The sequence below is a fragment of the Acartia tonsa genome, chromosome 9 (genome assembly GCF_053477335.1).
Source record: "Acartia tonsa isolate MP-2025a chromosome 9, ASM5347733v1, whole genome shotgun sequence".
In the NCBI taxonomy this organism is placed as follows: Eukaryota; Metazoa; Arthropoda; class Copepoda; order Calanoida; family Acartiidae; genus Acartia; species Acartia tonsa.
In genome coordinates, this window is record NC_137268.1 from 40608967 (window position 1) to 40631659 (window position 22693).

Below are 22693 nucleotides of genomic sequence, written 5' to 3' on the forward strand. Positions count from 1 at the left end.
TGTTTTTTAGTCCAGTCTATTTTGTGTTATGTTTTTTTTTTTATCTTATATTTAGAGCTTATTTTGTGATATTTCGATCAAAAATTTGTACATTTTTATAGGTAATTTGATATTTTACAGATAAAAAATGAGATTGATCATTATTTTGATAAAATGCAACTAGCACTTAAATGTACAAGTGAATATAGAAGGTAGGTATTTAAACACTAAATAATAATGATTGTGGCATTGATTGAAAGAATAATAAGATATCAGAATTCTGATTTACTAATGTTATTTGCGTAGCTACTGCATGATTAGTTGTTTTCTTTCCATTTAAGGGTTACATTTGATAGAGAATTTAAAAAAAACTAGATACTTTCAAATCAATTGTGAATGTTTTAAAATTCACACGTTGTAAGTAATTTAGGTATTCAATGCCCCGATAAGTACACCTGTTGAGCTCAATTTTAGATGGATTAACACGAAATCAAATTATTATCAAATATACCTACCTACCTACTAAAATTTAATTGAAGAAGAGACAGAATTTTTATGTACCAAATAAATGATAAGACTAGTAGCACATGTAAAACTCATTCCTATTAGCTATCATATGGTTATAATCTCCTTGTTAATGTTAATTTCATAATACAACAACAAAAAGCTACCTATCTAATCTGTTTAATATTTACTCAACTGTACTTTAACTTTCAGATACCTATTTGAAGTAATCACAAAAAATGCCAAAGAGATATTTTCTACACAATTACCCCAGCACTGGTGTACCTAAATGTGATACAGGAAAGAACTAAAGAAATTATAAATCATAATTATTTCAAAAATTTTAAAAGTTAAGGGGGGGGGGGGGGAAGTTTGTACAGTTATAGGAAATGAAAATTCGGTACCAAATTTTGCCCTGGCCGTTTGGGCTTGTTTTTATAGTTATCAACCTAATTCTTTTTGTAAGCTCTCTTATATGATTGGATCTACCTGTAAAATTTTGTAAATTGAATTTTGGGACTTTCCCTCTAGGGGTTAGTGGGGCAAAAGACCCCCCGAAACACTAAAATTTTAAGTTATGAGCTTATTTTTAAAGATATCGAGCTGATTTTTTAAATGGAACCTTTTATTACATAGATGAGTTGATTAGCAACCCCATATTTCATTTTTGCACTTTACTTCTAGGGTTTTTTGGAGTAAAACAACCCCCCCAAATACAAAATTTATAAGTTTTGTGCTTACATGCCCCTAGAGGTAAGGTGCAAAAATGAAATATGGGATGGCTAATCAACTCATTCATGCAATAATAGCTTCCATTTAAAAAATCAGCTCGATATCTTTAAAAATAAGCTCATAACTTAAAATTTTAGTGTTGGGGGGTCTTTTGCACCACTAGCCCCTAGAGGGAAAGTCCCAAAATTCAATTTTCAAAGTTTTACAGGTAGATCCAATCATATAAGAGAATTCACAAAAAGAATTAGGTTGATAACTATAAAAACAAGCCCAAACGGCCAGGCCAAAATTTGATACTGAATTTTCATTTCCTATAACTGTACAAACTCCCCCCCCCCCTTACTTTTATAGTTGTGCGCCAATGAATGGTAATTTGGTTATATAATTCCTATATCCGTATAAATATTACTTAGTGTTTAGATCAATTTAACTTGAAATTATCCTAAAGTAATAAGCAACCAGTTTTAAAACCTTTTAATTATATTTCTTTATTTTGTGGCAACAGGTTTCTGGAAGGACAGGTTGCAGGATGTAGTAAACGCCATCCTTGCTAATGAACAGAGAATTATCCAGGGTGATTAGAAATAAAAATCCGACTGATTCTCTCAAAGTTGCTATTCGAGCACAGGAACCCCTTCCACCTTAATTTGAAATAAATTAAAAATAGTAGGGGGGGGGGGGGGGGGGGTTGTACTTTGTCGTTTGTTTATATCTTATTTTTGGTCAGGTTAGGTTATATTGGTTAATGGCTAGCCCCGAAGGTCTGGGCTCTCCGCAGGCGTTAAGCATGCATAAATAAGACAAAAACTCAACTCACCCGGTCATTATAAAAAGCTTGTTCTGAAAGCAGCAACATATTTGAGATCTCCATAATACATCCATTATACATCCAATAGTCAAATAAGAGAAATAAGCGCCATCCTGATATGTAGGTATTGTGTGCTTCTTATTTGCAGATAGGCTTTGTGAGTCTTTGCAAAGGTTTCGTGACTTATTATTTTAATATCCATTTATTGATTGTTTGACTTTCACGAGGCCTTTGATAGTCAGTTGATGGTTCTTCTTGGTTATCTAAAACAAGAGAGCATTACTGATTAGCGTCTCCCTTCTTTTCAGGTGCAGGTACATTATTTTGTACAGAAATGACTTCTTGAAAGCTTGAAGAAAGTCTATCCAAGATAGAATTAAAAGTGTAGACTCTGTTTGTATCTAAATTTTCAGAATTAGCAGATAAATTTAGAGGTGGATGCATAAACGAGTTATCTGTAGAAGGTTGATGAAATATGTCTGAAGGATCTGGATCTGGGTGTTCTTGAGCATCAGAATAATCCCAGTCTAATGATGAGTCATCATCAGTTTCATCTTCATTACAATCTAATAAATCAAAAACCGTAGAGGAATGTCTTCTCTGTATAGGTTTTGATTCAGGACTTGTCTGTTTGGAGGATTCAGAACTAAATTCAGATTCTGACAGAATACCATCTACTTGGAGAATATCCTTTTTATTCTGTAAACATGCAGTTATTTTACTTTTTGCCGCTGTTTTTTGATATCGTGCGGGTCTCTCTGTTTGCACAATATTTTCAGGTTCCATTGGTTGATGAACAATGACATTTGTTTCTATTTGATATGATGAATTTGCAGATTTAAGTTGGTCAGAAGCCTTTTGTCGTTGTAATTCTAATCTTCTATCCAAATCTTGATAAATGTCTGGTCTGGTATTTGCTGTATTCTGTATCCTAATATGTGATTGGTATTCTTGATTTTTATTTCCATTCACACTTTTACAATTTTCGTTTTCATCTTCAGAATTTTCTTCAACATTTCTGATAGGATTCCAATTATTTATTTTCTTTGTTGTTACAGGTTTTTCTTGTGGAATATGATGAAAACTGTTTGTGACAAATACATGTTCACTGTTGGTTAGATACTGTTTTGAACGAATATTTGGGTTGTTGGAGTGTGGGTGAATAATTTTTTGAATCCTTACCTTTTCTTCTTCAGATTGTGATACAATATAGACATCTCTTGCTTTGTGCTTGTCAGATTTATTTTTTATTACTACAATATCACCTGGCTGGGGCTTGTGCTGTGGTTCTGGAACTTTTTCATTGTGTCTGGTATTATGTTTATCTCTTATCTGAATTTGATCTTTTCTTATCTTTTCATAATCCAAATTTAAATTTTCTCCCGTGTTCATATCACGGTTGAAATGAATCTCAAATGATGAAATTTGTCCTTGTCTGCGTAATTTATTATTCAGCCTGGATACTGTAATTTGAAGTGTTGTATTGTTTACTGGTCTCCCATCTGGTTCTATCCTTTTCAACTCCTGTTCAAGTTCTTGGCAACCCTTGTCTACTACGGCGTTGGCGTTTTTGTTAAAGACATCGGTTTGTATTACTTCAATTTGTAGTTTTTTTAAATCTGGGTCTCTATTATCAATTAATGGGCAAAATCCTTTAGCATTATCGACCGTTAATCTACATTTTCCTAATAGTTTGATAGGATTTATAGTTTCTATTATAGCAGATTTTAGTTCTTGGTGAGTTTCATTTTTGATAATTTTGGCTGCTGTTAAGCTAGAAAAATGATCACGAACTATAAAAATACACTGACCTTGTCTCCTTATTACATCTCCATGAAATTCGACTCCAGGGACTCTGACATGAGTTTCAGTTTTGTGGCTGGTTACTGTGGGTATTTTTTTCTGAGTAGAACAGAAGAAACATTCATTATATAACTTTTCTAGGGCCGGGGTTAATCCTACAGAGTAGAAAGATTTATCAAAATGAGCTTTGAGTTGAGACTTTGTAGGATGTTGTAAATGATTATGAATTTGCCATAAAACCGCCGGCAGATGTGATTGAGGTATAACAATCAGATCTTTAGTACTTGTGGAAAATTTGTTATGTTGAGAAGGTACAATTAACATATTGTCTTTATCTAATTTTGCCACAGAGCACAATCTTCGTATTTCAGAATAAATTTTACCTGACTGTTTAGTTGGGGTTTTACCAGACTTCAGGAGATATTTTGCATCTTTACATGCTTTCTGTTGGTCTTGTATGTTATTCCATGCTGTTCTGTTGTGTAATACAGATACTGGTTCCATATGATTTATAGCAGCAGGTATAATAACAGAGTCAGATTTTTCTGAAATAAACAAGCAAATAGAGCAGTGTTCAGCATTACATGAGCTTGGATGTCTTGACTGAAAATCACTACTTTGATTTTGACCGGACTTGCCACTTGCCAGTTGGACGACAATAGGTAATCTATTTATATTACTAATAAAACTTTGCATTCTTGGATTTGAACTGTAATGAACTTTTTTTATTAGTTTAACGGCATCTGCAACTGGTTTACTGTCGGGTGTTATAATAATGGGTTTAGTACATTCTTTTAATATGTTGTACTCCGAATTTATTGCTGTAGCAAATGCTAAACTTTCTAATTCACATGCCATCCATTTTGAATGATTAGGGCTCAATTTGGCACTATGAAATGCAACAGGTAGCTTTTTACCGTCTTTGATGCAATACAAAGTATGGCCTATACCTGGGGTTGATTTAGCAGCATCAACTTCTAGGAGCAGCTGGTCATCAGGATGAGGAAGGCACAGGGTCTGGAGCTTATCTACGGCTTCTGTTGCTAATCTAAATTGATTTATCAAGTTTCTATCCCATTCTATAACATCTTTAGAGTTTTTATCTGCCACTTCTAAGTCAAAAGGATTTAACATTAATGTGAGGTTTGGTGATGATGGGAGTAATGTTTTATATAATCCTAGCCAACTTCTTAGATCTTTAACAGTTTTTATGTCCTCATGTTTTGTATTTCTTAGGGCATTTACACGATGGGGGGATGGTGCTAAAAATCCACCTTGTTGCCATTTCCAACCTAATACATCTACACTACGAAGAAATACCTTGGTTTTTGACGGAGAAATCTTGATATTTGCAGCTTGAAATTTTTTTAGTATTTCCTTGTAGTTTTCCGCCGTTTCCATGGGGGTTCGTCCACCTACAATAATATCGTCAGCAATGCGGGCACATTTCCCAGCTTTCATCTCTGGACCTAATATTTTGCTCAGCATTTCATCCAGTTCTTCAGACTGACCTATGAGACCTTGACCTGACCTTTTCAAAAATCTAAGCCCACCAAAGGGTGTTGAAACTCCAAGCCACTGATAATCATCTGAACAGACATGATTTTGAATAAATCCTGAATGAAGGTCAGTAGTTATAATATAATTCCATTTACCCAATGTAATGAAAATATCTTTAGGTTTGGTGATTGTAGTAGGAATATTTTTTAAGTAATCATTGAGTTGTGTGATGAAGAATGTCTCATGATTGGGTTGAAATAATCACAGTGTACAAATTTTGCAACTATTGAAACAAATTGACGGAGGTCTCTACGCAGGTCTGGTAGGTCTTCTGCTTTATCCGGTGCTATAGCAGACAAAATTCTTTTTTCATTATTCTCGGCAGGTGTCCATTCAGAATATCTACCACCGGGAAGAAATTTTCTGAATTTTTCTTCTATTTCTAAAGAGACCTCAATGGTTTCTTTCCAGATTTCAAACTGGACATCCGTTATGTTTTCTTGAGGTAGAACATTCGGTGGATAAATCTTGATTGATGACATGTTGAGCTCAGATCTCTTATTTGTCTACCGGATGTATTATAGAGACCGAAAAGGGGGAGTTAAAAAGGGGGGGGGGGTAAAATTACATGTTTAAAATTAAGATTAATAAATAACTAAAAATCACTATATTTTTTTAAAATCACTTTAAAATTTGTCTAATTCCAAGCAAGAGGAAAAATGTTTATTTTTTTCCAAAGTTTATAGAGGAGAAATCTCCGATGGGGGTAGGAGGCTGTTCTGGTCAGAGGTGTGAGTTTGTCTCGGCTGCCACCACATAAATAAGACAAAAACTCAACTCACCCGGTCATTAGGGTAAAGCGGGGCGATCTCGGTTTTGAGGTGAAGTCGGTATTTTTTTGACCACCTTCATTAAATGACATTTTTCTCCATGTTCTAATCGACTGACAGAAAAAAACATAAAATCAAATATGTTCCTTATTAAATTGCCTACAAAAAAGTATAAAATGAAATTTTTGTGAGATGAATTTTTAGGGTACTTATTGGGTCTTAAAGTCGGACGACAAAAATTTTTTTTTTCGATTTTTTTGCTTCGGTCGGAAAAACGGTAAGTTGGACAAAAACTGGTAAGAGCTAGAGCTTAGACGTCTTCAGGGGACTTATTAAGAATCTAATAGGCTATCCATTTCCGTTTAAAACTTTAAAAAAGCTTGTATAGTTTTTTCTTAAATCGACTAAAAGTGAAGCGGGGCGAATTCGGTTTTTTCACTTTTTATACTAACTTTTTCAATTTTATATAAAAAAGTGAAATTTTCGAGAAAAAAAGTCAAATTTCTCGTACTTAGAAAAAATTTATTTTTTTTTGTAGAAAAAATTGTCCGATCTTCATAATTTTTTTTGTGAATGCTCTTTATTACATTTAGCAACTTTAACCTTTAGGGCATGCTGTAATTAAATCAATATGTCATAGGTTTTTTGAAGCTGGAAAATCGACCACAGATTTTGCCAAACTTTTCTCTTTTTTTCAACTTGATTTTTTTAGGAAATTTTGCTATTAGAACAAATTTTTTTTGGCCAAATCTATTCAAAATTGTCTGAATTTTAAGGATCAGGCCTTTAAAGTCATAAAAAGTTATTTTTTCTAGTAGTATTTTTATGTTTTTTATCAAAAAAATTTTCGAAAAAAAAAGTCAAATTTTGCGTACTTCGGAAAAATTATTTTTTTTGGTAGAAAAAATTGACCTATCTTAATAAAATTTTTTGTGCATACTCTTTATTACATTTAGCAACTTTTACCTTTTAGGCATGCTGTAATAAAATCAATACGTCATCGATTTTTCGAAGCTTGAAAATGCCCTACCGACTTCGCCTCAAGGCGGGGCGAAGTCGGTGCCGTTTTAGAGATCAATTTTGACAAACTTCCCAAAGTCCTAGGTTTACGTCCTTTTAGGACCTGATCGACTTTTCCGAGATCTTTCTACTGGTCTTGGTCCCATTTAAAAAAAATAATTTTTACGATTTGCAGGTTCAAAAAACCGAAAAAAACACCGAGTTCGCCCCGCTTTACCCTATAAAAAGCTTGTTCTGAAAGCAGCAACATATTTGAGATCTCCATAATACATCCATTATACATCCAATAGTCAAATAAGAGAAATAAGCGCCATCCTGATATGTAGGTATTGTGTGCTTCTTATTTGCAGATAGGCTTTGTGAGTCTTTGCAAAGGTTTCGTGACTTATTATTTTAATATCCATTTATTGATTGTTTGACTTTCACGAGGCCATGATAGTCAGTTGATGGTTCTTCTTGGTTATCTAAAACAAGAGAGCATTACTGATTAGCGATGGGAAAAAACCACAACTCTCATGTTTTCAAATTATTGAAAATATTGGCACAGGGAAAAAAAAAATATTTTTAAAATTTTTAAATTGATATTTCAAAATATGAAATATATTGTTTAACCATTTCCAAAAATAGTTTTAGCTTATTATAAAATTTACCTAGCCATTTTTTTGGATTTTAAAAATCTTATTATTTATTGCATCACCCTGTGTAAGATAATGATGGTGGTCTATATGTTGGACTTGGAGGAGTCGGTTATGCTCTGCGGTACATCAGTAAAATATTAAACAACAAGGCATTTAGATTTTAATCATCTGCAAGTTTGAAAAAATTGCATTTAACTTATTTCAAAGATATAATATTTTCTAAAATATAAAGTTTTGTTTCAGAAGATTTTTCAAATAATTTTAGTGATTCTCAGATTCTACCGCCGATAATATTTTTAATGATATCATTAGATTGGATATTCTTGAATCAAAGTGAAAGAAATAAACAATCGTTTTTTTTCTCATTTAAAAGTAACAGGATGTCGTCTGTAAGTATGTGTGTCCGAGTGTACCGAAGGATCACGCTAGCCGCTGAACCAATATGGTGTTCCTTTACACTTTAGCTTCTCAATTTAGGGCTCCAAGGGGTAGTAGAGGGGGGGGGGGGAGGGTGTTAGCTGCAAAATGAATAATAAACTATTTCTAAATTTAATCTAAATTGAAAGGATTTAGCTGGTAAAGCAGAGCAATATCTCGCTACAAATGCAGAATATTATAACAAGGAAGGGATAGAAACATGGTTTATAAAAAGACTAATGGAAAGGTGGGTTGCGGGCAAATTCCGTAAAGGTTGTGTGCTTTAAGTTGAAAACAGTAGTAGAACGATACAAATTTATGTTAACTTTTAAAAAAAAATTGTTGTCCATAGTTCTTTTCAATAAGAAATACACATATTTAGTGAATATTATCGTTCTACTACTATTTTTAAGCCTTAAAACACACACTTTTACGGATTTTACTCACAACCTTCCTTTCCCTTTTTAAAATTATTTTATAAAGTAGAATTAGGTAGGTAGGTATGTATACAAATTCTTATAAAAGTCAAGTTTATATAAAATATTCATAGTAAATAGGATTTGACAATTTATGTTTTAATTAAGCTTTTATTATTATTTATATTATTGTCACTCATCCCACAAACATTTAGTTGTTCTTGTTTTTAAATATAAAAGAAAATACCTACCTATGCAGCTTATAACAACAACGAATATTTTTTTGATCACGAAACTTATACGTGATCCTCAGCTGTCGTTGGGGGCCAACACTTAGTAAAACTGACGACCTTTTTTATCTGCCCCCTAAATATTATGTTCATTTCGCTTGTCGGCTTCCTGCTACCAATGTAATGAGGAAAAAACTTTTTTATCACTAAAATGTTTATTATGAATCTTCGTGGACCTTTAAAACAAACCTATCTTTCTTACTATCCTGTATGTAAACAAGGCTAGATTGCGGGCAGGCGACAGAGTTGGTTTTCTGTTGGGTAGCTCTGGTATTTCTGCGGTACAGGCTGTAGTTGCAAAGGTACATGTGTGTGAGTGTGAGTATGTGTGTGTGTGTGTGTGTGTGTGTGTGTGTGTGTGTGTGTGTGTGTGTGGGTGATTTGATTAGGTATATAAATTAAATTGACAACCTAACACTATTTGTTAATGCTTTTAAAAGAGAATATAATTAAAAGATACTAAGAAGTACCTAACGAAATAATCCGACACTATTTAAGATATTCTTTGTATGTTAAAGGAATTTCCAAAATCTTTAAAAAGCTATTATTTTAAATACACTTTTAATAAATGATAACGTGTTATTATTTATGGTTTTCTTGTAATAAAATTTTAAGGATATTGACCTTTACCTGTTGTTAATATATTATAAATATAGCCTATTTTAGGACAGTGGAAAAGACCCAAGTAAATACCTGGCTGACTTTGGTAGACATGTAGGTGAGCTGCTTCAACCTGATCCTCTTGGCTGTGGCAGCGATGAAGTTCTTGTTGGCAGGCAGACATACCAACTGCATTTTTACTTTCATAATTTTCATAAATTAAAAATCAATATATTTTTTAATTTTCAGCGCAGTTTATATCTCGAGTCCAGAATGTCGAAAAAGCAATCTTCTCATAAAATGTTTTAGTGTTATTTTATACATTTAATTTATAACTTTATACAATTAAAGTAAAATTTAATTATAAATAACTTTGGGATAGAAATACGGATGAATTCAGGGATGTATATTCTATACAAGATTCATTTTTCCCAGGATGCAAAACTTTTCATCCCCCCTCCCCATAGTTTTTTTTCGCCAACGAGGGGGGGGGGGGGTGATTGTTTTGAGTACCTAGTCTTTATTTTGCTCATTTTTTGTTACCCCTCCCACGTTTTTTTCCCCCACGGATGTTAAAAAATCTGGAAAAATATTTTCAGCACTGATAATTTTTTCATCTTTTTTTTATTCCCACCTAAGTTTTTTCTCCCCCCCCCCCCTGTAGTCGGGATCCCATTCAGAATATACAACCGCCTTGGATAAGTTAGATTTTTTATTTATTAAGTTGCTTATGGCCATTGATTTTAGAGCTGGCTATATTCTTGGAGCTTTATGGATTAAACAAACCATTCAGGTGTGTTTAAAGTTTGAAACTTAGTGATTTTTCAATGTGTTAAATACTATCCCTAAGTCTAAAGTACATAAATTTTCAATAATTGAGTAAAGGTGGATGAATCGTTCGTGCACAGGAGGGGGATAAGGTTTACTCGAGAACCATTAGGGCCCAGTTTTCTCCAAATTACGGAGTTGTAAGGGTTCGGTGAAATTTCTAAAAGTACCCTATAGAAGCTTAAGTCTGAAGTTAGCTCGCTCTAACTCTAAGGGTTGTCGAGTATTCCCCCCCCCCTTCCCAAACGATTAAACTACACATCTAAATAGAATTCATAGGTATCAGCAAAGAGTTAAAAAGAGTTTTAGAGTGGACCTATTTTTCATAATCTATGATGTAAGTTTCAAATAGTAGCCGAGTAAATAACATTTACTGATTGACGAACGGACGGTAAAAAGGTGGAACAAAGTAGCTTTGCAAAAAAACTAGGATTCTTGAAAGAAAACGAAGTAGTGGGTTTAGTCGTATTTTCACAGTAGCTTTTCCCTATTTGTAGCCCCTGCGGGGGTGTCTAACCCTGCGGGGCAATCATTAACATTTACCTTACCTAAAATAACGTAACTAAAGCATCTATGAAAATACGACGAAACCCACTACTTCGTTTTCTTTCCATGATTCAAAAACTGTTTTATCTGTAGATGGATGGTGTATCAATTCCACAACTATACCAGATGTGTGACACAATGCTTCAATCTGGACGCAATTATGCACAAAAGGTTAAATCTCCGTCTCCCCTGATGTACCAGTATTATAAAACAGAATATTTGGGCGCGGCTCATGGGGTAGCTGGCATCCTCCAAGCTTTCCTATCGGTTCCAGGTTTCATTTTTATACCTAATATTCTCAATGAAATTCCTGTACCTATACAGAATATTTAAGTTTTTTTATATTATCTCTCAAACCCTCTAATGGACTAACGAAAAATTGTTCGCTCATTTTCAATTTTACTGCGATGAGCTTTATCCCTTCTAACTAACCTAACCTAAATGGAGCTACAAAATATAGTTTTTTTCTTAAATGGTTTGTTTGTCATATACCTTAAAATTTGTCTTTATACACTTTTATAAAATTTTTTTAGTACTTGCAATTGATACCAGCTTTTTTGATTGCTTACCTACTTGCAATGTGGCCAATTTCTAAAATGTCTATAATTTTAAGGTTATTTTCAACACAATCCAAATGCAGAAAAAGAAGTTAAAGCTGCTGTAGATTTTTATCTTTCATTACAAAATGAGGTAAATTAAAAAATGATCACTAAAACTTGTAAAAGAAAAAAAATATTCCATACGTTATTTGTAAAAAATAAATAAAAAGCCATTATTGTTTCCGTTACTTATTATTATTACTAGCGACTACAACCCTAGGCTCTGTATTTGAATAAGAAATATGCAGAAATGTAGCCCTAAACCATCACTAGACTTAGATCTAAAAAAATATTGTTAAACCATCTCGGGATTTTTAAGAAGCTTTCCTTAAAATGAATACTTAATCAGTTCAGTAGTTATTGACATTTTAAGCTTGTGACAAAAAATCTTACTACTTTATATAATAGGATATGTTACGGCAAATGTTTATTTTTTTCAGGAGGGCAACTTTCCTTGTGCAATTGATGAACTTGGTCAGAACCGACGCCACCCTGACGATGATCTTGTCCACTGGTGTCATGGAGCACCCGGAGCTGTTTATTTGCTGGCAAGAGCTTACTTAGTCTGGAAAGAGGATAAATATCTACATGCAATAATGAAGGTAGGTCCTTATTTTTGTTCAACTTAAACTTCTTAATTCAAAGATGAATTGATGTCTTTCTTATAAATTAAAGTAGCTGATTGTATAGGATTTAGATGTAGAAAACCCCTATTCTTTAAAGTTGGCTTTTTATTGCTGCGCTGTCTATGAAATTTTTCTCTGTTCTAAGTATCTTTCAGGTGCTTTCCCTTAAGGGAACTGTCGAGGAATTAAAACACTCCCCTCCCCCTTATTTAAAAAAGATATAAATTGGAAAAAAGAGGTTTGGGGTAGTTTTTTCTTCCAATACCTAATCCCTGTGGGGGGAACCTAACCTAGGAAGCCTATGCATGCGGAGCCCTAACCTTGAGGGGCTACCAAGTACCCAATATAACCTTACTTTACTGGATCTAAAATAGTAATAATAACAAATGAAAAAACTACTCCCTCCTTCCCCTTATTTTCAATTAATTTTAAAAATAATAGGTAGGGGTTTCTTTGCCCAACAAGACACTCTGAGGGAAAATGCCATCTTTTTTAGCCGTAGTGAAGTTTTTTTTGTAAATCTTGTGTTAATTGTAGGCTGGTGAATGTGTATGGAAGAAAGGATTATTGTTGAAAGGTCCCGGGATCTGCCATGGTGTTGCAGGTTCAGGATATGTATTTCTACTTCTACACAGGCTTACTGGTGACAATAATCAGCTCTATAGGTAATTCAATATCATATGTTATAGTTATGTTTTCAATCAATGCCTTATCATAATATTTAAAACTCGCGATCTTGGCTCAACACGTAGCGCATCCGCTCGTCGCCGGGGAGGTGATAGGTTCGAATCTCGGGCCGACACCGCATCATAACTAAAGACGTTAAATATGGTTCCTACTGCTGGTATGGCAGGTACGCAACATAAATAGTAAGAGTAGGGGGAATGATCATGCCCTTACGAGATAATGGTAAAAATATTATTAAACTAGTAGTGTTTTTTTTGTTGTCTAATGCTAAAGATATCTGAAAAATTGCACTTTCCAAGGGAGCCTTAAATTTGAATAAAATAGAAACATTAATAATTTTTGCAGAGATTTCACTTAAATTTGCCCTTTTCTTTTAGAGCTGAGAAATTTGGTGAATTTTTGTTCAGCGAGGAATTCCGAGGAGCCCGTACTCCTGACTGTCCGTTCAGCCTGTACGAGGGCTGGGCTGGCACTGCTTGCTTCCTGGCGGATATAACCAACCCACAACAAGCTGCTTTTCCTTTCTCAGATGTTATTTTTTGATTTACAACGAACGGAGAGACTTTTCTATTGGAGAATATTATGCTTTTACCTTTTTTCATCAAAGTTACTTACGTTGGATTTATTGCATAAAACCCAGAAAAAAACTGCCTCTTTATAACATTTGAATCTAAATACTGATGACTTTAAACCTGTGCAATATAAATATTACCTATGAATTTCTTAAGTTATTGAAAATAAATATTTGTTTCAGATTAGAATATCTATATGAAGAACAATGTTAATTTTATGAAAATAAAAGACTACAGTTTATATGCCTTAAGAGATTATTGTGTAAGTATAATATTTCTAAAAAATTAAAGAGCTATGAAATTGTCTGAAACACTGATGAATAAAAAATTAGGTATCATCTATTAGCAGACGATTTTTATAAATTGTAAACTCAAATAAAGTCGGTGTGAAAACATTTTAATTCTCATAAAAGGGTGATTGTAACAATAAATTTGTCAAAAATATTTTTTTAAAGTTTCAATGTTGGCAACTATTTAAAAGCAGGAAGGGAGGGAACATTGGGCTGTTTATTATGCTAGTCCCTAAAGTATTATAATAACATTTTCAAACTTGTTGGCTCAACAGCTTTGGGGACATGTTATATTTTGATTGGTTGGTTCGAGTGTCCAAATGTTTCAACCACCAATTGTAATCTAATTCTACAAAACAGGTTATTTTGTGTATCATCATTGGGGATGTAGATCAATTTATCGGCCATTGTCTTTTCCCTTTAGATCCCTGATTTCAAAGCGGCCTTGTGTTTTTAGAATGGATGATTACGCCATGGACACAACAAGTCCTGGAACAGATGATCCTCTGACCGCTGCTGACACCAACAGGAGAATTCCAGTGGCTGACCACCATGCCCGCAGATACATGGACCCTTTTGCCCACCTGGCCCACAGGATGGTCGAATCTTCGGCGGGTATGGATCACGCCAGGCGGTTGGCGGAATGGCTTCCGACGGCTATGAACAGACAGGCAGCGGTTAATACTAATGTTTCTGTCGAAGAGCTGTATCCTGTGGATGCCAGAAGGTTTGGGGAACAGTTTCCAGGTAGCAAAATTTATTTCTATTAAATTATGAAATTTTCAGCTTTTAATTTTTTTATTGACCTTTTAGAAAATTTGCTGCTTTTCATTATTTAAAATAAATTGAAAATAAAGGGGAGGAGGGGGTGGGGGTATTTTGAGGCACCACCACTCACATTGAGGAAAACATTGAAAAAAAGTTTCCGATACCTATTAAAGTTTAAATATACTAGTGTCTATTATTGCTTAGTTTACTTTTACAAGATAATACTGAACTGTTTACCCTATTTGTTTAAATACATTTGTAAAGAATTGCTTTAGTATTAATTGATACATCGTTCTAACCTTTTCTTTTATCAATGAAGACATTAATTGATAACTAATCTTTTTAATGGATTTATGAAAGGTTTATGTTTGTGAAATAAAAGAAACCCGCAAAACTGTATTATATTTAAATTAGGGGTTACAGCCGCCTCTCCCGCGGCCAGCGCTGCTTTAGCTGCCAAAGACAGAAGATTTGTTGACCAAGCTGCCGCGTTTCAGCGTCAGTTTAGACAACCACAAGACCAACAACAAGCATTGCTCGCTTCCACAAACCCGAGATTTACTGAACAACTACATCAGGCTTCCACTGTTAACAGTACAAGATTTAATGAGAATCAAGCTGATACCGAGCAAGAGAAACTTGGCGATAAAGTAGAAAGGGCGCATTCGGTTGATTCTGGTAAGAAAATACTTAGTCGTTTTTAACAATGAAAAAAAAGTTTGAAAACACATTGGCTCATTGCAATAAGTCACTTACTTCAAGAAATTTCATCATTGAGCAATTGCGGAAAAAGAATGTTTACGGGCTAAAAATGATAAACCCGCTTGCATGGCTGAAAGATTTATTAAAGTTTTCCTAATTTTAGGTAAGACGACTTTAGAAACTGAAAGTAAAGAAATTTTTTCAAATACTCCTGGTGTCCCAGAAGTAAAGCCTCAAGTACCTGCTGCTGCTCCTCCATCTGGTGGCAATAATGACAATTCTCAACGACAAAATACAATAGAGTCACAAAACTACTCACTTGATTTTAAAAGTGGGACTTTTATTAAAAATACAGGAAATTCCTTTTTATAGTTGTTTTTGAATATAAGTAAATATATTAATAAAAACCTACATAGAAAAATATTGTAGTTAACATTTAAAACCTAAAAGAAAAATGGGAAAACTAGCGTAAATGAATGTGCGGTCTTTGGTCATCCCGCCGTTTTTCATGAAAGATACCGAAACCTGGGGTAATTATTGACTCAGCCAAAAATGATTTTACCCAATTATCTTTAAAACGAAGGGAGTAGCACCCAAAATAAAATTGCTGGTATATCGTGTTATAATTACGATATCAATGCCACAATCAACCCCCCCTTCCCCTTCTTTAATTTCTGAAGATTTTCTGTGAGATATTTCTTTTACCTTTTATTAACATGGGAGGTCGAAATAATATTAAAAGGAATAATACCTAGAACCCGAGGAGCCCCCAACGCCCCAACCACCATCACCCCCCAAAGCTGCACAGACAGAGCAGGATGTCGACAATCCTTTCACACCCAAAGTAGAGGATGTGGGCGAGGAGGACCAAGTGTACCCAAAACTAGAGGAGCCCCTGTGTTTGTTAGACACTAAGGTGGAGGAGCCATCCGGGGATTTGGAGGAAAGGGAATCCCGTGCCAGGTCAGATTTGCCGTTTGTTGAGGGTTGATAACAACATAGGGCCAAACTTTTTTGTAGGCCCTAAGGCACTCACATCCCAATTAATGCAGATAATCAACTCTATGATTGTACGACCCTTGAAGTCCAAACTAAGCCTTATGTGTTGCGTTTGCTGTTTGTTAAAGCTTTCCTCTACTATTAACTTTAATGTCTTCTTGTCCGATTTCTAATCCATGAGCTTCGCTACTTATGGATGTTGTCATCCTTGTATAATAATTTTTATTTTGTTCAGGATAAATTACAAAGAATCTTCAGAGGACGAGGAGATGCCATTATCAATACGGCGGACCAGTAAAAAACACAGAAAATTGAAAAATGACGTCACAAAAATAGAAAGCGAAGACTATGATGAATCTTCCTTACAGGTAAAGTTTATTTTACTTTGTATTATACAGTATGACCATTAGAAAAGGTTTTTTGGGGGGTTTGAAGTCCTTAATACTTGGTGTATTATCAAAAGTGGCATATATTCTTGTTCTCTATACATTTCAACACCTGAATATATAAGAAAGTTTTTTTCATAAATAAACAATAAAGATTTTAGAGCTGAAGAAACTGAGGAAAAAGTATTTATGTATTATGTTATTATGTATTTTTGTCTTAATTCCATTACTTTTATAAACCTTACATATAAAAATGTATCCCAGAAAATAATTTCTAGACTTTATGCGCCTTTTTAAATAGATTATTTTGCTGATGATAGGTAAATAGATTTACACATCAGTCTAAACCTTATTAACACATGTCATTAAAACCAGGATTTGAATCATACCTTATCATTAAAATTAGAGGATATTGGTTTGTCTATTTTTTATTAGTATCCATTAAACTTTTGATTTCAGGTTGATGCCTTTCTTGCCTTATCCCAGGAGGAAACGAGTATATTACGGACAGGCCAGAAAGAAAAGTATAATAATCTTAATAAATCCACTCATCTCAACAGTATTCTAGTTACCACTCTCCAGGTATGATTAATATTCTATTATAGTTAATATTATTTTAAAGAAGAATGTTAGGTATACATACTACATAGGTTTTTTTATTTATCTAAATATCTTTATCTCATACATATTAAGCACCTAACATTATTATCATCAGTCTATTTCTTAACCAATAAATATAGGTTTGTTTTATTAAGTGTTTTTTTTAACTTTTTTTAAACAAAAAAAATATTGTTCAATCATTCAAATTTTAATATCTAGGACCTACAAACAATGAAAGAAAGATATGAGGATGGAATTCTTGCCTTTAATAATTTTTACAATTATATTACGACTGGAAGCAGGTAATATTTTAAAATAAAATTTGAATTCAATGGGTCATTTTTTTGCGTTTTTTCCGTAAAGTTATGTGTCAAATGCGCTTATTAAGTCAAATTCTTCTTAATTATAACCAAATGTCTTTTTATAAAATGGTCATAATTATTAATTATGGACAGTTTGACTTAATAAGCGCATGTGACACACAACTTTACAGAAAATAGGCGATTAATATTACCCCCTTTGTTTGGATAAAAGAAGGGCTGTAGATTGAAACATCTTGTATAATCCTTAGGTACCCTTCCCGAAGAAAACTTAGATTGTCAACTTTTCTTTCCATAAAATGTAAAATTTTTGATTAATAAAAGTTTACAAAGAATTGAGTACATTATATTAAACTAGCGGCTACGCCCCTAGAGGCCTCTAATGGCACTTTAAATATTTGGTGTTTAAAAAAAAATACGATACTTTGCAATGTTACGAAGGAGTCTCTATTCGAGGGAAAAAAAATTCGATTTAATGTGATTTCTCTTGGGAGGGTGGTATGGTGGTACCTTACCCAAAAATAGTTATAAACCTTCCCGGGACCTATGAGAATATACCCTGTTACAGTTAAGGAGAACCCGATCGGTTCAGCGGTTAGCGAGATCCTTCGGTAAAAACAAACACACAAATTGACAAACAGACATCCTGTTACTTTAGTATAAGGATATTATATTTTTTAGTTCTGAAAATTGCCACACTCCAGAACAGTTGGAAGAATTAGAATCTGGTCTGGCCGCCATGTTTGAAGGATTAAAGAAGCATGTGGCACTTCAGGTATGTGTATAACATCATATTCATCATCATTGTCATTAAGTTCTTCTTTGTAGAGCATAGGCCAAGTACAATAGTTCTCTAATCGGGGATAGTCCCTTTCGTGACAACGCCTCCTAAGGAGCGTTTCGTCGTATTTTCACAGTAGCTTTTGATAGGTTATGTAGGTTAGGTTAGGTTAAGTTTGGTTAGGTGATTACCGCAGGATAAGGCAATTAGCCCTGCAGGATAAGAGCCCCCTGCAGGCTCTAGAAATACGAGAGAAGCTACTGTAAAAAAACGACGAAACGCCCCTTAAGAGGCGTTGTCACGAAATGGATTATCCCCTCTAATCTTCTTTGGATTTTCCCCGACTTAAGGCAAGATTAAATAGTTGTTTTCTCTAAGAACAGTTTTATTAACTTAGATTCAGAATACAAAATCCTAGTTAGCTACAAGATGAAAATTGAAATTATATTTTAGGATTTCATAATGTGTAGCTACGAAGGGAAGACCTACAACCCTCCCACCCTGGAAGTAATATCAAGTAAACCTGGTAGAAAATTAAGAAAAGGAACTAAACTAAAACAGAATAAGAAGAGATCTAAAGGAACATTAGATTTAGATGTCACTATTAATGATACAGGAAAACATGTATTAAAATTGAGAAATTGTGTTTACTCGCATGGCATAGCAAGAGAGATGATTTAAATTAACCCCTTTTTCGAACCCATACTAATCCGACATTCTCATTTTACCCTGAAGCAAAATTTTACGGAGGGTTATTTCTCAATGTTTTTCAGTCCGAAGAAATTTTTCTTGCAATGTTTTTGAAAGCATTGAAAAAACCTAGAGAAACATTGAAAAAATTTATAAAATTTTAAAAATTTAAAAATATTGAAACACCTTTAAACACTGCAAACTGAAAATCTTTCAAAAACAATAAAATCATCAAAAAATAAATTAAAATGAGAATCGCTAAAACTTTTTAGTGCTTTAAAATTGATCTTAAAATGTTTTTTTTTATTATTTGAAACATTTCCTCGTTTATTAAATAAATTACTATTTTTCCTATGAAATATACCTACAATACAAGCTACAAAAGAATGGACTTGAAAATTTGCAAAATATTTAATATATGAAAAATACCTATACAGAAAACAAAGTTGACAATGAAGACGTGGATGTCAAGGAAGAAAAGAATGAGGAAAATATTGATGATATTGAAGAAAAAGCTGAAGGCAGGGCTAAAGGCATAACTAAGGAGTAATTTAATCAGGGAGGGAGGGGACATTGGACTGATTATTATACTAGTATCCAAAGTTTTTAAATAAGGTTTGTAAAAGTTTAGTGTCCGAACGTTTCAATCACTAATTTTGTGGAGAATCATTGGGGATGTACATCAATTTATCGGCCATTAACTCATCCCTTTAGATCCCTGATATTTAATACTCATATCAAGATATATCCTTAAACTATCCCATGTCATGATATATCAAGTTTCGCTGAAAAATACCAGCTGTCTCTAAGATCTTAAGCTTCAGTCCAAAAATTACCTTACTACTTTATATTATAGGATTTGTGTTTATTGGACTTAATTAAAATGTTTGACAGCCGTAATTTTTCATCAATTACCAACCACCATTATTGTCTTTTGGGTTTAAAATTTAAAGGAACTAAGTTAAGTTATGACAATATCATTTAAAATTGATTGTAAATACCTTTATTGCTCCCTGTATCAGGAGTAGAACTTACTGACTCAGTTGAACATGATATCCATGATATTGATGACGGCTCCAATGATCAGACTGAATTTGGTAAGTCTTTTTTTTATTTGATAATATCGTGTAAATATTCTTTAATTTTAAGTGCATACTATATTGCCATTTTCTGATATTAAGAAATTAGTCATATTTTTAAAAGTGTAAAGGGGTAGTTAGTTGCACGAAGTGCATTTAAACTTGAATTTAGTAAACTGCATATTTTTTCAGTTCAATAGTTTATACTTTATCTATAGAACATGTATTTGAAAGAATTTCAATTTTCTATCAGGTAGTTTTAAAAATATTAAGACTTGAAAATCATATTTTTTGTAATTATGCAACATAAATGACTTTCCAGTTTTACCAAAAACTTCATGATGACTATTTTGATAGTGTCAAATTGATTGCCATATATTGTAATACAAAATGATATATGTTAGATGGTATTTTTGTAACATATGCTTGCAATCAAACTTGTTAAATGTACTTCGTTCAACTATCCCTTTAAATACGCAACCAAACCAAACCCCGTTTTGTCGTTTGAATTTTATTTTATTCCTCTTATATTTATCAGGGAGGAAGGGGGCAATATTATTTATCATCCTTGAGGATGAATTTATATAATTATCCATTGTCTTATCTCTTAAGATCCCTGGTATTTATATCCGGTCGATTAGAGCCGGTTCTTAGCCATACTGAAAATTTATGTATAGCATCGCATTATATCCAGTTGTCTACAAACATAAAAATGTACAATCATGTAATCACAACCAGTTGTTTTAGCCCAAGCCTTTAGCTGGGGCTAAAAAAACTGGTTTTAATCCTATGACTGTTTTTTATAATATGATGAGAAAAATACCTAACTATTTCTATTTAGATGATATATCTATACCTGTAACTGTGAAGATAGAAAACGGTGAAGAAGAGTCTGATTTTGACTATCGTCCTGACAAGGTTAGCATAGTTTTTTTTAGAAGCGTAGCTTTTCTGTAACTTATTTTGTCCGTACACAAAGATTTGGGAGAAATGTGATTTTCTCGGCAAATCTTTATTTTGGTCATGTTACAAAAGACATATACATTATTTTTGTAAAATGGTTCTGGAATTATCTTTTATTCTTTAATATGACCACTGAACAACTGGACTATAACACAATTTGTCCGTTTGTTCATCTATGATTATTTTGTGCTCTGCTGCATTTGGATGTTATCGTATGATCCTTAATTTTTGTGATTGTATAAATATTCAGTTAATAACAGTTGCGCTATATATTCAAAGTGGTAGGGAAAGGCAGAAGAATAGCTAAATAACATTAAAAGACTTAAATCTGAAAATAAAATAGTTTAAATCCATGCCAGGATCAATGTGATGTTTCCCTGAAAGGAGGGAGAACTCAAAAGTTTCAGTTGTTATCGAAATTTTAAGCTACATTAAAAAAAACCTTGCTGTAATTGGACTCCTTTCTTTTTCTTTTACCCAACAAACAAGTTTATTTTAGTATAAACGAATAGTTAAAGAAACAATACCTACTCGCTTCTCAGGCATTCAAAAAATCATATATAGTTATTTTAGGCCTCAAATGTTCAACAAAGATAAATTTTGAACAGAAAGTTTTCTAACATAATTTTTATTTATGTACATTAATTTTTGCAACTGTAATCGTTTTCTTCCTTTCCTTAAAATGTTGTTTTTTTTTATTTAGAAGGTCCCGAAGGAGAAAAAAGAATGTAAGGTGCGCAAAGAGCGAAAACTTAAGAAGACAAAACTCAAACTTAAGCCAAAAAGTAAAACAGAAGTGAAAGTCAAAGTTAAGGTCAAAAAAGAAAACGGCAGCACTGAATTAGAAGAGGGAGAAATAAAAGATCCACCCAAACGGCCGATACCACCGCCGCTACCGTTCGACCCGCCGAAGCCGCTAGATTCTTACGAGTACAAAGGTCCTCTTGGAAGAGGTCAGCGTCGAGAAGAAATGGTTAAAAGAGGTAAGGACTATGTTTTTTTTTATTTTTCTCTGTTATTTTCCGTATCGCTTTGAAACCGATTAATATCCGGTGGATTAGAACCGGTTCTCAGCCATAATGAAAAATAATTTCTTGCATCGTATTATATCCAGTTTTCTACAAATATTAAAAACTACAACCATAAGATTAGAACCAGTTTTGTTAGCCCGTGTCTTCGGCATCCGCGGGGCTAAAAAATGGTTTTATCTTATAATTTTACATTTCATATCCGCGGAAAACTGTTTTTTATTTTATTTTATTTTTATTCCATTTCATAATAATACTACCTACCTATTACTCACGTATTAATTGCATTTTTTACCTAAACCTGATCCTAAATACTTGAAAAATATTTGGGTCATATCACAAAGTTATTGAAATTAATATTAGAAATTAATATTTAGAAACTGGTGAAATCCACTATTGTCCATACTGCCCCAAAGCCTTCAAAATCAAACGCGGCCTTGACGGACATTTGCGCATCCACCGCGCCACCCAGCCTCTGGAGTGTGACGTGTGCGGGGAAACTTTCAAGAAGTTACGACTGCTAGAGGACCATAAAAGAATTCACAGGAAAAAAATCCATCAAAATCATTTCAACACTATTTCATCCTTATTTAAAATCAACAGGATGTCTGTCTGTCTGTCTGTACCAAAGAATCTCGATCACACCTGGACCGATATGGTTAACCTTTACAGTGAAGCTTCCCATAGGTCCT

The 22693-nt window shown here is 33.4% G+C and overlaps 2 protein-coding genes across 4 annotated transcripts in view; both read left to right on the plus strand.

The window, feature by feature from the left end:
• Window positions 1–113: 113 nt before the first annotated feature.
• LOC145328937 (lanC-like protein 3 homolog) lies at window positions 114–13578 on the plus strand. Of its 3 annotated transcripts, none has more exons than XM_080172896.1 (13): window positions 114–191; window positions 697–779; window positions 1717–1789; window positions 7884–7963; window positions 8381–8431; window positions 9153–9239; window positions 9604–9713; window positions 10285–10330; window positions 11005–11185; window positions 11525–11601; window positions 11951–12112; window positions 12674–12801; window positions 13201–13578. In XM_080172896.1, the coding sequence occupies exons 2-13, from the start codon at window positions 723–725 to the stop codon at window positions 13364–13366; spliced, it is 1218 nt and encodes a 405-aa protein (XP_080029022.1). In that variant the 5' UTR covers window positions 114–191; window positions 697–722; the 3' UTR covers window positions 13367–13578. The 3 variants fall into 3 exon arrangements, with proteins under 3 accessions (XP_080029022.1, XP_080029023.1, XP_080029025.1); XM_080172897.1 differs by having other exon boundaries at window positions 8388–8435; window positions 9162–9239; XM_080172899.1 differs by lacking the exons at window positions 114–191; window positions 697–779 and having other exon boundaries at window positions 1730–1789; window positions 8381–8435; window positions 9162–9239.
• The window catches only part of LOC145328934 (uncharacterized), a 15724-nt gene continuing 6590 nt past the window's right edge, over window positions 13560–22693 (plus strand). The window contains exons 1-15 of the mRNA XM_080172893.1: window positions 13560–13657; window positions 14143–14432; window positions 14868–15131; window positions 15319–15508; window positions 15909–16118; window positions 16390–16522; window positions 17000–17122; window positions 17360–17442; window positions 18142–18235; window positions 18695–18851; window positions 19363–19452; window positions 19954–20028; window positions 20852–20928; window positions 21677–21956; window positions 22379–22545. Coding sequence (XP_080029019.1) covers window positions 14144–14432; window positions 14868–15131; window positions 15319–15508; window positions 15909–16118; window positions 16390–16522; window positions 17000–17122; window positions 17360–17442; window positions 18142–18235; window positions 18695–18851; window positions 19363–19452; window positions 19954–20028; window positions 20852–20928; window positions 21677–21956; window positions 22379–22545 — 2232 coding nt within the window. The 5' untranslated portion in view covers window positions 13560–13657; window position 14143. The remainder of the gene's footprint in view (window positions 13658–14142; window positions 14433–14867; window positions 15132–15318; window positions 15509–15908; window positions 16119–16389; window positions 16523–16999; window positions 17123–17359; window positions 17443–18141; window positions 18236–18694; window positions 18852–19362; window positions 19453–19953; window positions 20029–20851; window positions 20929–21676; window positions 21957–22378; window positions 22546–22693) is intronic.

Coding starts and splice junctions, on each gene's coding strand:
- LOC145328937 (XM_080172896.1), top strand. CDS start 723: ATGCCAAAGAGATATTTTCTACACAATTACCCCAGCACTGGTGTACCT. Junction 1,790..7,883: donor TGAACAGAGAATTATCCAGG/GTGATTAGAAAT, acceptor ACCCTGTGTAAG/ATAATGATGGTGGTCTATAT. Junction 10,331..11,004: donor GGATTAAACAAACCATTCAG/GTGTGTTTAAAG, acceptor TTTTATCTGTAG/ATGGATGGTGTATCAATTCC.